Below are 13,409 nucleotides of genomic sequence, written 5' to 3'. Positions count from 1 at the left end.
CAGTGTTCACAGCAGCCTGCTCAGGGAGATGCTAGCTAAATTTCAGCCTCGAGGAAATCAAGGCTGGCCACCTGCCCCAGTGCCGGGCACCTCTGCATGGCAGAGAGGTCCTGGAAACAGTGCCTTATCATGGCCACTTCAGTTCCTGTTTCTCCTCAACCGTCCTCCTTCTTTACTATTAAAATGCCATGTCTGGCAATTTACTGTGTTTAAAGCCTTTGCCTTTGGGGGTGACAACCGCTGGTGTCTGTCAAGCAGGTGGCCAGTGCCAGGCTCTGTCCCGAGCACTTTGCCAGTGCCAGCTGCTTCAGTCTTCACAGCAGCGCATTGAGGAAGGCACTATTGTTGTGACTATTAAACAGATGGGGAAACTGAGGCAAGGTTAGGTTTGCAGCTCGCCTGAGGTTGCGGGGCTGGCTCTGTAAGCCCCAGGGGGAACTGAGGTCTTGTTACTTAGAGATCGTCTTTAAGACAGCACAGTGACGGGACCGTGGTGACTGTGGCCCTGCCGGGCATGAGGAGAGACAGTTCCAAGATCAGATGGAAAGACGTGAGTCCCCTTCTGCCTCAGTGGCCCAGACAGGAAGGGGCCTCCATCTGCAGAGACCCCGAGTTGCCCTTCCTGGGGAGGGCCTGCGCCGGAGGGTAGAGCTGCTCCCTGCTGAGGTGTGTCTGTCTGCACACACTCCGAACTGACACACTCTAGAATCCAGGGGTCGAAACTGCAGCCAGAGGGGAGGGGGCTTGTCCACAATCACCTGCTAGTTTGGGGGCCTAGTTGCAAGCCCATCACTGACCGTCCCTCCTGTGCTCGTTCCAGCCCTCTGACCTCCCCTCCCAGCTCCCCTCCCACTGGGCCTCCATCTCCCCCTCCGCGTCATGAGGGAGGGGACCCGACAGCCCCAAGGCTTCTGTCCAGCTCTCCTGACCAAGAATTCTGCAGACTTGCTCAAGGCCACACTGCTGCTTTTTCTTTGGCCATACTGGCCAGTTAAAGTCCAGCCACCAGCCGTGGTCCAGGGAGAGAGAAAAGTCACCCACAGCTTTGGTGACTGTAGGAATCTCTGCAGACCAATCCCTGCAGACCATGACAAGTGCTCATTGCAGTCGGTCCACCCTCAGCAAGCCTCCCCTCGCTGGTCTCAGAGCAGCCGATGGGCAGCGTGGCGGCCTCCGCATTGCCCGAGGCGCTTTAGAGAGCTGTCGCGGTGGCCGATAAGACTTCGCTCTAATTGGCAGCCCTGCAGGATCCGCACAGGAACAGGCGCCAGCAGGAGCTGATTCAAGTGGCCACTTTGGAGCCACAGGGAAGGGCCTTCTCTGCCCCCAAACAGCCAAGCAGATTCCCTCTTTCCTTGATGTCCCTGTTTAATTTGAATGTTTTTATTGCTAGAATTTCTTCCCTGGCTGTCTTTATCACGGAGCTTCCAAACCCAAGCTGGCCCTCCGTGGTGTAGCTCGCTGGGAAGTTCCTGGCGCGACTCTGAGGTCTGCATCAACCACGGCCCCGTCCGTCGGGTCTTGACATTCTCACTGACACCCCGGAGGACCGCGGAGCGCGGGCAGAACTGGGCAGCAGCATTCCGTTTAAGAGACAGTGAGCTCCACTTCACTGTGTGACCTTGGGCCAGCATTTGGTCCCCGTGGGTCTGTTGCCTTCACACTCAAAGAAGCACGTAGGCCTAATGGGATCTAGGGTCTTTTCGGCCTCTTTATTCACTTTAGTTCTCAGCTTTAACAACTGTTTTTATTGTCTCTGAAGGTAGAAGTTTAGCATTGCACCGCCAGAGCCGTAGCCCGCTGAGTGGGATTTGCAAAGCTTCTACAGGCAGTAGGAAGGAGCGTTGTTCTTGCTAGGACTGCAGCTCTGTGTTCAGGAAAGTTATGTGGAGGCCCTTTGTCATTTAGCCTCCCTGTGGCTTTTAACGTGGGGTAGGTGAATTAATCATTCAAGGGGTGTCACTGCCAAAAGCCATGAGCAAGTCACCTGTGGAGAAGAGTCCTGTGTGTGGACTTGGGAGACGGCCAAGGTACTGTCCTTGTCATCTGCTTCCTCCCAGTGCACACTGTTGATGCAAGGCTTGCCATTTCACCTCGAAATTACTAGGTTCATAGAAATGGCACCGAAACATAAAAAGGTGAGGACTATATCATGGATCTGCATTTCTAAATGATTTGAGATTCAGAATCCAATAGTTATCAGCAGAGTAAATCTCTGCTATATTACAAGTGGTGAGAATCCACCATGCAACATAATTTGGGCAGAAAATGCACAACTGCACTTTGAAAATGACGCCTCCCACGACTCTGTCACATGCCATTCTTTTCTCACTGTCTTGCCAGCCAGATCCTAACAATAACCCCGTAAGTGGCAAGAAGGGGATTTTCACTCCAATTTTCCTCATGGGGAAACCGAGGCCCAGGGTGGTGAGGGGACTTCCATGGTTGGTGCAGGACCAGAGCCACCACACAAGCCGTGCACATCCCACCCCTCAGTGTGACACACTGTTCTCATGCTCACTCGCAGCCATCGCTGCTTCTGTGCCGGGAGTTCTCTCTTTCGTGTGAATGTGCTTCTTCTCCTCTGCCCAGCTGAGGACACTCTTTGTGCTGGTAGGCAGTCTGCGCTCTTCCCTAGCACACTGGCAAGTAAAAGCAGGAATTCTAAAAAACAACAATTATTCCTCCTAGTTCCTTTGCACAGAGCCCTGTAAATAATTTATTTGGATTTGAGGGGCTAAAGCCTGAAACATATTGAACCTCTCAGTAACCAGGCGAATTCTGTGTTTAAAACTTGAACGCAATGGGAAAGGGAAATGTTTCTTTGAAATCAGAGAAGATATCAAGTGACCCAAGAGCTCAGGCGTGAGGCTGGAGACAGACAGATGGCAGCAGGGAGTTTGTTTGTTTGTTTGTTCGTGGTTTGTTTTTTTAACAGCATGTAAGGGTCATCTGCGAGGTTTCCACATCCATATCCTTCACCATTGCAACTGGGATTTTGGAACAACTAGCTCTGGAGTTGGAAAACCCTGGGACAGGTCCGAGCTGGGGCACTTCCCAAGTCCCTCCTTCTGCACTCAATACCTGGGTTAAACAAAGAAAATTGTGTTTGCCCGGCTCGCCAGCTGAAGTCACAAGATTCTGAGTATCATGCAGCACTCTGGAATTCCTACAAAAACTCATCAGAAGGGGTACACTGCCCGCTACGCAGAAACGGCCGTACATCGGACTTTTCAGATAAAAACATTTAGTACAGAGTTGAAAAACCATGTGATGGTCATGGATTTTGTGAAGAGTAACTGGTTTCCCTCCCAGAGAAGAGCCAAAGTTTGTATCATCCGTATGTGTCAAGGCTTGAAGACGGCCGAGCAGACGGCCAGCAGATACGAGGTACGCTGAGCCGGAGTGGGCGCGGGGGACACGCGGGGGACGCTCAGGGGAAGCACAGGTGACTCAGAGTCAGAGCTGCCGCTCTTCAGACAGACAGCCGGTGTTTTCTCTGGTCTAATACATTAATCACATCTGCGTGTAGACTTTCCCAAGGGATTTGGAAAAGACTTTTTCATTTCTTAATTTATTTCAGTTTTTGAAATATGGGGAAGGGGGAAGCATATCAGATGAATATAATTTACACAGGACACATGTCTGCGTTTACAAACATTTAATGGTGCTCCAAAGACTACCAAGTTGAGTAATTTGTATCCACATGTAGAAACTGCAGTATGTTTCTGTGAATTAAATAGTCTTAGCTCTGTAAGTTTGCAATCGTCTGTCTTTAAAAGCAAATTCCTGTTTGTTTCCTGATGTATTGTGCAGGAGAGTATGTGTGGCTTGCCTTGATGGAGTTAAAATAGAATCATTCAAGTTAGGCCAGTAAGAATGGTCTTTTAGTTTTTGAGAGGGAGCTCTAATTTTTAATCAGCGACAACTCTGTGAAAAAAAGGAGAACTTTGGAGATTTAAAATGTTGAAGTGAGATAAACACACTGCTCTGAAATATATTTGTATTCTGCAACTTGTATCAGCCTCAAGCAGTTATCTTTTCAGAAAGTAAACATGCATGAAATCTTATCGGCTCTTTATTGTACATGGAATAAATTATGAATGACATTGTAATCGATTCCCATATAGCTCACTTACCCATCTCTTTTGATAAATGTAACATGCAAATTGCTAATGCTTTTTGAAAAGGTAACCTTTCTGAATATTGATGCTGTTATTAGGGAAGCCTTCCCACAAATGCTGGCAAATACGCCAGGTCTTTGTTCCCCACACTGGGCAGAAGGAAACCAGCACAATGTGGAAGGAACAGGTTTTGCAGGGTTCAAAGCTGGTTTCTTCAGTTCCAGCCCTGGGAGTATGAATTTCCATGTTCACAACAGAGATGTAAAGGCCACAGAAATGATGGTGTTAATTAAATTCAGTAATCGTTGTTCATTACTTCATTGTCCAATCAACCAGAGCAAAAGGTGTGCAATTAGAATATAATTGAAAGAAATCAGAGATGTTATTATTCACAAGTAATTAATCGGATGAGGACAGAATTTTATCATTGTATAATTTTCATTGAGGTTATTTTTCAGTCCTCCAGAGAGAGAAAAACTTGTGAAATATATTATCATGCATTTTATAAAAGTGTTCATGGCTCCATTTAAAACGCTATGTAGCAAACAGCAGCTCTTGCATTCCCACTTTTTTCATGCATAAAACGTCACTTATTCCTATAGCCACACTGACGATGACAATGAGAAAAAAGTGCATCTTTTCAGGAGGTTATAAAAAACTTCAAATATACTGGCAGTCACAGCTACCTTTTTGTGTGTGTGGCACAATCCCCTACTGCTATTTACTGCCAACAGTTGGGCCACCTAGGTTAAAAAGATTGCCAGAAACCACCACCCTCCTTCCCCAGGCAACCAATCTGATGGGCTGGTTGGGCCGCACTGTGTCCAGGACTCCAGAAGTGGCCCAGGCAGGGCACGCTTCCTCGGCTCACGGGCAGGCCAAGTCTGCCAACCACTACGTGTGTTCTGCCCCTCCTATCCCTCTTGACTTACAGTAGCAAACATGTCAGAATTTAAAGTATTCCACATCCATTGAACTATCCTTCATGTTATTCCCACTAGAGCATGTCAGCACCATTTAGATTAGGAAACCTAGAAAGAAGGAAATGTCCTTGCTCAATTTCCCAAGCAGCACTGGAGAGCGAGCCCAGTTAGCAGCGTCTGGGTCTTGCTATTGGACTCAACTGTGTGACTCCTTCTCTTCCATCAACCCCAAGGCCATCGGTTCACCTGCCCTGGGCTCTGACCATAAAGTACCCAATGGGGTGACAAATGAGTGAGGTCACTGGGATGAACTCTCAATGCACAAAGGTGATGGATTAAAGAAACCACTGGAGTCTCCAGTAAAAGTGAATTTTGGAGATTTTGTTTCTGTAAAAACCTTATGGATTTCAAGTTCTTCCCACAAGGACCAGTAAATATGCTTGAGTTGAGTGTAAGTTCTACAGACTGGGATTTTTCTAAAGCCATTGACTTAGTCCTGAGCTGTGTTAATGCTTGGAGAAGCCACCTCTCACCGGGGAGAAGCAGTGACCTGGTGTAACTCTAGTCCGGGGAGGCTCCAGCCACACTCACTCCCTCATTTAAGCTGCCTTTTCCCATGAACAACGAGCAGAACCTGCTGTGCTGATGAGTAGCCGGGCTTGGAAGCAGATGGCAGTGCGGATGCTGAAAATCCTCGGGTTCATTGGTTGCAAAGCCTCCATCCCTGCTGGCTCTAAGATGCCCAAAACCATTAGAAACACAGCGTGTTAAGGGGATGTCTCCCCCTGCATATGTTTTTGATAAACTTGAGACAGCAGCACAGCTATAACTGGGCAATGAGATGGGCCGTGTTTGGGCCCTGCCTCCAGTCCACAGCCCGAGCGTGGACACATCCCGAGGCTTCCCACGTGGCCGAGCTTGGGTGGTTTCACCCACTTTCGGAAGGGAAGCCACGTGGAGTTTGGTGATGAGCTCGTGTCTCCCGAGTTTGAATGTGACTAGGCATCTCCTAATTGATTGTCGAGACCTTTCTGATGACAGGTGCAGGCTGAGGGCACAAGCTGAGGCTCGCCCATCTGTCTTTCGATAGGTGACAGTTTCTAACATATGTAATCATTAGATGAGCCAGGAAAGGTTTCTGTATTTGGAAATCACTATTTGGCCATGTCTCTCAATGTTTTCAAAACCTCCATCAGCATTTCCGTCTCCCCTTCCTACTCATTTTAAAAGTGGATTTAGCCAGTAGTGCTCAGTTCTGGTGGGGTATAAGAATCATGGGGAACTTTTAAAAACTATCTATGCCTGTGCCCCGGCCAAGGCCGTTGTGACTCAGTGGGCCCGGAGCAGCCCGGAGGCCACAGCAACAAACAACAAAGACACTTCCCAGGTGACTACTTTCGTCTCCCGCTTCTCTCCTCGCCTTCCCCGGCTGTTCTAAGGTCCTTGTCTGCGTGTTTCCTCGTCATCTCTGTTATTTCTGCACCTGTTTCTACTGGTCGGTTTTCTTCCTGATTATGGGTCATATGTTCTTCCTTACATACCAAGTTATTTTTAAATTGAATTTTGGATGTTGTGGATTTTACATTGTTGGGTGTTTGATTTTGTTGTTAAGTTACGTGGAAACAGCTCGATCCCTTTGAGGCTTATGTTCAAGACGTGTGGGGGCAGGTCTGAATATCCCCAGGGATATTTGGTGATGTCTGGAGACAGTTTGGTTGTGACAACTTGGGAAAAGATGTTATTGGTGTCTGGTGGGTGGAGGCCAGAGCTGCTGCTAATCTCCTACAGCGCACAGGACAGTTCCCCAACCGCAGCGAAGAACTGTCTGGCCCCGGATGTGCAGAGTGCGGAGGCTGAGAAACCCTGATCTGGGGCTAACTGAGCCCGCTAGGAAGACGTGGGCCTTCTGAGGACTCCGCCTGATGTCTCCGGTGTGACAAGATCTTTGCATGCAGGCCGGTGGGAACGTGAACTGCTTCCAGCTGTGTGAGGTCCTGGAACTGTCTGACCTACCGCTTTCTGGTAGTTCTTTTCTTGGTTTCAGGTGGTTTCTCCTGAGCAGGTGCAGACTAGTGTTCAGCCAAAGGCCTGAGGGGTCCCCTGCAGGTCACTGGACCTCTCTTTCCTTGCAGTTCCCCACTCCTCACGAATTCCAGCTGCAGGGGCCTCTCTGAAGTCGGCCTCTGCCCCCTCTGCCCAGTGAGACCCCAGGCTCTGTCGAGTTCCCCCTCCCTGAGCTGTGACATGGACGCTGCCTCCAGGTGGGGACAATCGTCGGGCTCACCTCTCTCATTTCCCCTCTGGCAGGGGTGGCGGTTCTGCATTTCTGCACTGCTGTTGTGCACTGTCTGGAGACTGTTTCGTAGCTTGTGTCTGGTTACTCCATCGTGGCTGGACGTAGGCCTCCTGAGGGGGTTTGAGGTCCCACCAGGATTGAAACACTCCACTCTGGGCTTTGATGAACGTTTTCAAGCGGTTGGAGTGCACCCGTAGGTCTTGTAAAATAAAAGCACTAAAGTTTTAAGTGCTTCAGCTTCAGGATAAGTTGATTCTGGGAATAAAGAGGTCACTGAAACCAAACTCAAGGTAAAACAAACATTCCCTTTCTTCTCGCAGTTATCAAAAGGTGCAAAACAATTTTACCTCTTTCCAAACCAGACTGAAGAGCTTTAGCCAGATCAAAGTCTTTGGAGTCTCACTTTTCCTCCTGAAGTCCTGGCCTCTGAGCGATGTTTTGCTGGGAGGCTCCAGCTTCAGTGGAGGCATCAGACCTGCAGGATGAGGAGGAGGGCTGGGAAAAGGCTGTTGCAGAAAAGATGACAAATATTTCAATTCGCTCTGCACTCCACGCACAGGTTGGGAGCCTCGTCTCCAGGCCTTGCCTGCTGTCTGGGTGTGAGCTTCATGCTCTTCCCAGAAGCCTCAGCAGCTCAGCCTCTGTTGGCAATGGCTAATGGCCTCCAAACACAGGGAGGGAAGCCCAAGAGGTGTAGGGGAAATGGAACGGTTGTACTTGAGTCTCAATGCTGCCCACTCGCTGTATTCTTCCAGCCCCTCCCTGCCCCTGCCAACGGGAGGCTGGCCGTCGGAGGGAGGGTCCTGCAGAGGTGTGACGGGTCAGAGGCCTGAAATCAGTTTTGCTGCATCAGGAGGCACATCTGGTGATTGAGGTTCCCCATCTAACTGCACGGTGCAGTTTTATTACAGGTGAAGCTCGAGCTGACCCAGGGCATTTGCAGCCAAGGCTTGTGAGATATGTCTGACATCACTTTGGCCCATTTCCACCAGAGAAGGGGGCACTGGTGGGGAGTCTATGTCTGTATTTCAGCAAAAGCAGGAGAGGGGGTTGCAAAAGTGAAAGGCGGGGGTGTGGTTAAGAGTGGAGGCCCTGGACTGAGACTCTCTGGGGTCTTGCTAGCTGAGTGACCTTGGCAATTTTCATGTCCTTTTTGAGCCTAGTTTCCTCATCTGTGTCCCAGAGAACTAGGATAAGATCTACCTTACGTGGTTGCTGGGGGGACTAAAAGAGAGAATGTCTGTAAAGGGCTGAGCCTTGGGCCTGGCCTTGAAGCAGCACCCCACGACAGTGCCCTGTCATGTTGTCAAGCTCCAATATGCCTTTTCCTGCCATCCCCAACCCTGCACAGAGCTGTGGCACGAAGACATGGCCCTGGGTCCAGGCGAATGATAACCAGAGCTTCATGGGTGCTGCCCCCTTGTGAGCAGCCTTGTTTAAATTGGGATGAAGCCCCCCCTCCTTCCCCACACTGAAATGTCAGGTGACAGGGACTCATGACTTTCCATACTCTCGGCTTGGGGTAATCCCCATACCCCAAGCAATTCAGGGAGCAGTCATTAAACTGGCCGGGAGCTGAGTGCAGTTTCCACCCAGAGCCCACCCCCGCCCCCAGGATCGGCTGCAAACGTTATTGTTGACGAGAGGCTCTTGAGAGTATGGATTCAGATGCACCTGACTCCTGCGTGATGAAGCCAGGGTTATGGCAGGAAGCACTGACGGGGCATTTTTGCTGTAAGATGCACCTCATTGGAACACCTGCAAGCATCTAAAAGGGGCTTCACCACCTCACAGAGGGTTGTGTGGCCTCACCCCTTAGCATGCTTTAGAATCCTTAGGAGAAATTCCTGAGAATGCAGAGCCCTGGGCTCTGGGAGAAGGGACATCCAGAAATCTATATTTTAAACAGGAAAACCTGGTGATTCTGATTTAGGTCTGAAACCCTGATCTGCAAGTTCCAGAGCAATATTTTCCAACTGCATGAACCTAAAAGAAAACGACAAAGAAGCCAGTGTGACTCGCCCGTGGTAGGTAGGAAAGCCGGTGTGGGGCACGGGCTGGGGCAGACGGTGGTCAGAGACAGAGTGTCGGAGCCGGGACCGCTGTGCAAGGCCGGCTGTGGACGGGCGCGGAACAAAGGAGGCTGGCGCGGCTGGTCCTGAATCGCCGCATTGATGCTGGCCACAGCTGTGCGGGGCACATGAGCCCAGTCCTTCTAAAGAGAAAATTCTGTGAGGCCCAGAGAGACAGCGCAGGCTGCACAGTGACACAACTGGGCACAACAGGAGGAGGATGTCACCCTCTCACCTTGTTATGTCACTCTGAGGCTGCGCTTCTCGTGGTGCTGGGGCAGTGGCACATCTGACAGCAGCAGCTGGCACCAGGGGTGCGGAGTTAACCACAGGGAGAGTCAGCCGTGCCCCTCGGACCCCCGCCTCTGTCCTGCTTTCCACACCCCCCTGCCCACAGCTCTCTCCTGTGCCCCTCACAGCCCCGAGACCCCACGTGTGCCCGCCCCACCCTCTGTGTGTGCTGTCCCAGCTCTGTGTCCTCCTCTAGTGGTGCAGGTGGGTTAAAAAGGAAACACTTGGGCTGGTTTGTTTAAAAAATATGTATTAAAGACCTCCTGTGTGCCAGGAACTGTGCTGGGTGCTGGGGACACAGAGGTCAAAAAGGCGTGTCGTCTGACGGAGGATGCGGCTGTTCCACGAGTGCCAGGCACGGTGTCTATACAGGGCTGTGGACCCGGAGAGTGCAGAAGGCCTGCACAGAGGAGACACCTGGGCGTGTGCTTCGTGGACTACCAGGAGTTTTTCAGAGTTGCGGGGAGACTGAGCATTTGGGCAAAGAACTGGGACAGAAAAAGTACTTCCTGCGGAAGAAATGGCAATATCTGGACAGTGGCACAGGAAGGAACAATCTCAACAGGACCGGGTAGTCTCTCTGTGCGGAGGGCTGCGGCTAGAATTTTGCAGGGCGCAATTGCTAACGGGAGGGAGCCGGGCAGAGAGAGGCTCCCAGGAGTTTGCGCCAGGTCTCCTTGGGTCTGGCTGAAAGTTACTCTGTGCTGTACAGGGTGAGGCTGTGAGGCAAGAGAGGAACAACCGGCAGGGAAAGGCAGTTACCGGGGAGCTGTAAGAGGAGCAGTTCTCACTACTCAGGGCCACGGACGGTTCAGCGCCTGCCCCACCGTCTGGAACATGGAGACCTCGCTGAGTCCAGGGATGATTCCATAGAGCCCCTGGAAGGATTCTGCCTTGGTGGTTTGGCCGGACGAGCCGGACGAAGGCTGCTCTAGGTCTGTCCATAATAATTGTAAAACCAACTGTTGAAAGAATGAAGCCATTCCTCGAGTAGTTTAACTGGCTATCCCACTATATTTTAAATTTTTGTGTCTGGAGAAGAGGAAATAAAAGGAGCCCTCGGGTTTGAAGGCGCACAGGTTGGAGCCTCTGTCCGGGCGCCCTGTGGGGAACGGTGCTTGTCAGCTCACCGGGAGCTGCCCTACCTCTGTGTGGCCCTGGCGAGGCTCAGCCTGCGGCGGACATTCTTGGGATGCCTTAGCAATGACGAAAGGGATGAGTGAATGAAGAACCAAAGTGCAGGAAGTGTGTTTTAGGTGCAAACCCGAGGCCAGGGTGAACGATGGGTGATATAACAGACCTTCTGATTCAATACTCACGTTAGGCTGCTTTATGGATCCACTGATTGTTCAGTGATTGACAGATGGACAGACAGACAGATGGATGGACAGATGTCAGCTCTAGTTTGCCCAAGGGGAGCTACAAGGTGGAGGTCACTTGTTTTATCATTCTTGTCATCAATCACATTCCAAATAGTGAAATTGTTTAATTTCCTCTCTATGAGTCTAATTTATATCCTTTCTCCTTCAAGAGAGGACCCCAAGACAGCTCCACAGGTCTCACGCCCACGAAGCTGGCCCTGCGCTGCCTCGTGTTCATAGAACGCAAAGTGAGAACGTCCAAGGCACGTCTCGGGCGTAGCTTCTTCCCGTAGGTGGTAAGATCCCTGAGGTCAGCCTACATGTCTTGTTTCCCATACTAATCATGTTTGTTGACTTGAAACTCTAAATTGGATCTTACTCATGATATCTTTTTAAATCAGCCTTATTAGGGCATAATTTACATGCATTAATATTCATACATTTTCAAAGTGTACAGTGCATTTTGTTTTGACAAATGTGTACACTTGTACAACTAGCACCAAATTGTGATGTAGGACATTCCCATCAACCCAAAAAGTTCCCTGTGCCCTTTGCACCCAGTGCTCTTACCTAGCTCAGCACCCCGCAGCCACCCATCTACTTCCTGCCACTGTCAGGTCATCTTTTCCGGAATGTCCTGTAACTGAAATCCTGCAGTCTGTAGTATTTTGTGACGATGATAAGTTTCAGTTACAACTGTTAGCATCTTAAGAGATGATGTTCTACTGAGGCCACACAGGGGCGAGGGCCTGGGCCCCGATCAGGGCGTTTGAACTTTGATCTTGACTCTGTGGCTTATTAACGCTGTGACTTTGCGTGGACTCTTCCCTGCTCCGGCATCAGCTGCCTCATATATGAAATGGAACTCCTAGTAATCCCTTCGTCATGGGCCATTGTGGGGATTGAATGAGCTCACATATGGGAAACACTTAGGGAGGCCCTTGGCCCATGGTAAGAGCCCAGTAATACTTAGTTGTTGATCACACTATTATTGATGATATTACTAACAATAATACTGAGAATAACATTTCCTTGCCTTTGGAATGGGATTTGAGTAGTACGTTCCTTGTGGCGTTGCCATGGAGATTTCACAATGCCTGTGGAGCATTTAGAACAGTGCCTGGCCCTCGGTGAGAGCTTCATGGTGTAGCTGTTACGACTGTCCTGGTAGAAAGCCTGACGGGCCGAATCTTGCTGTCCTTCAATAAGTAGAAGTTATCATTTCCCTTAATTCTGAGAAGGTGTGAAAGTCAGTTGTAAGAAGGACTCCTTTTGGATTGCTTTCTGTCAGTCTGGGTGAAAAAAAAAAAAAAATCACAAAAAGCAGCCACCAGTGTAAATTGTACAAAATATTCAGGCCTCTTCCCCACAGGTCAGGGGAGGAGTGTCACGTAAACAGGTAAACTGATGCCTGTATTCTTGCTTTGTTGTTGTTGTTTTGTTTTGTTTTTGTCTCTGTTGCTTTGAAAGAAGAAAAACAATAGCAAATAAGTTAAAAGTTACAGGGTCAAGGGGGCTGTTGAATTCTCAGACCTTTCCGCGGTGTTCCAAAGTCAGGGTAACTTTAGTGTGTTTGATACTGAAGTGTTTCTAATTGTCCAGGACTCTACGGTAAATAATTACTGGGGGAAAAAGTTTCCACATGGAACAAGAAATGGGTTCAGTTTCTAGAATCATCAGCTCACGTTTGAAAGTATAGGCATACCTTGTTCTATGACACTTCACTGTGTTGTGCTTCACGGACAATTGCACTTTTTACAAATTGAAGGTTTGGGGCAACCCTTTCTCGACAAGGCTGTTGGTGCCATTTTTCCAATAGCATGTGCTCACTTGGTGTCTCTGAGTCATGTTTTGGCAATTCTCACAGTATTTCAAACATTTTCATTATTATATCAGTTATGATGATCTGTGATTAGTGATCTTTGATGTCACTATTATAATTGCTTTGAAGCGCCACAAACCATGCCCGTGGAAGACGGTGAACTTAGTGGATAAATGTTGTGTGTGTTCTGAGTGCTCCACCAACTGGCCATTCCCCCATCTGTCTCCCTCTCCTTGGGCCTCCCTATTTCCTGAGATACAACAATATTAAAATTAGGCCAATTAGGCCAAATTAGGCCATCCTACAATGACCTCCAAGCATACAAGTAAAAGGAAGAGTCACACATTTCTCACTTTAAGTCAGTAGCTATAAATAATTAAGCTGAGAAATGATTAGTTTAGAAATTAGTGACAAAGGCATATCAAAAACTCAGACAGGTCAAAGACTGGCCTCTTGCACCAAACAGCCAAGTTATGAAGGCACAGGGAAAGTTCTTGAAGGAAATTATAAGTGTTACTCC

The 13,409-nt window shown here is 49.3% G+C and overlaps 1 protein-coding gene across 2 annotated transcripts in view; it reads left to right on the top strand.

The window, feature by feature from the left end:
• The first annotated feature begins 3,150 nt into the window (after nucleotides 1-3,150).
• The window catches only part of C28H10orf90 (chromosome 28 C10orf90 homolog), a 195,067-nt gene continuing 184,808 nt past the window's right edge, over nucleotides 3,151-13,409 (top strand). For both annotated transcript variants that reach the window (XM_069460698.1, XM_069460697.1), the window contains exon 1: nucleotides 3,151-3,390. In XM_069460698.1, coding sequence (XP_069316799.1) covers nucleotides 3,151-3,390 — 240 coding nt within the window. The remainder of the gene's footprint in view (nucleotides 3,391-13,409) is intronic.

Source organism: Eulemur rufifrons, chromosome 28, assembly GCF_041146395.1.
Source record: "Eulemur rufifrons isolate Redbay chromosome 28, OSU_ERuf_1, whole genome shotgun sequence".
NCBI classification, from domain to species: Eukaryota; Metazoa; Chordata; class Mammalia; order Primates; family Lemuridae; genus Eulemur; species Eulemur rufifrons.
Note: the sequence above shows the minus strand (reverse complement) of the source record. Positions and strands in the feature narration are given on the sequence as shown.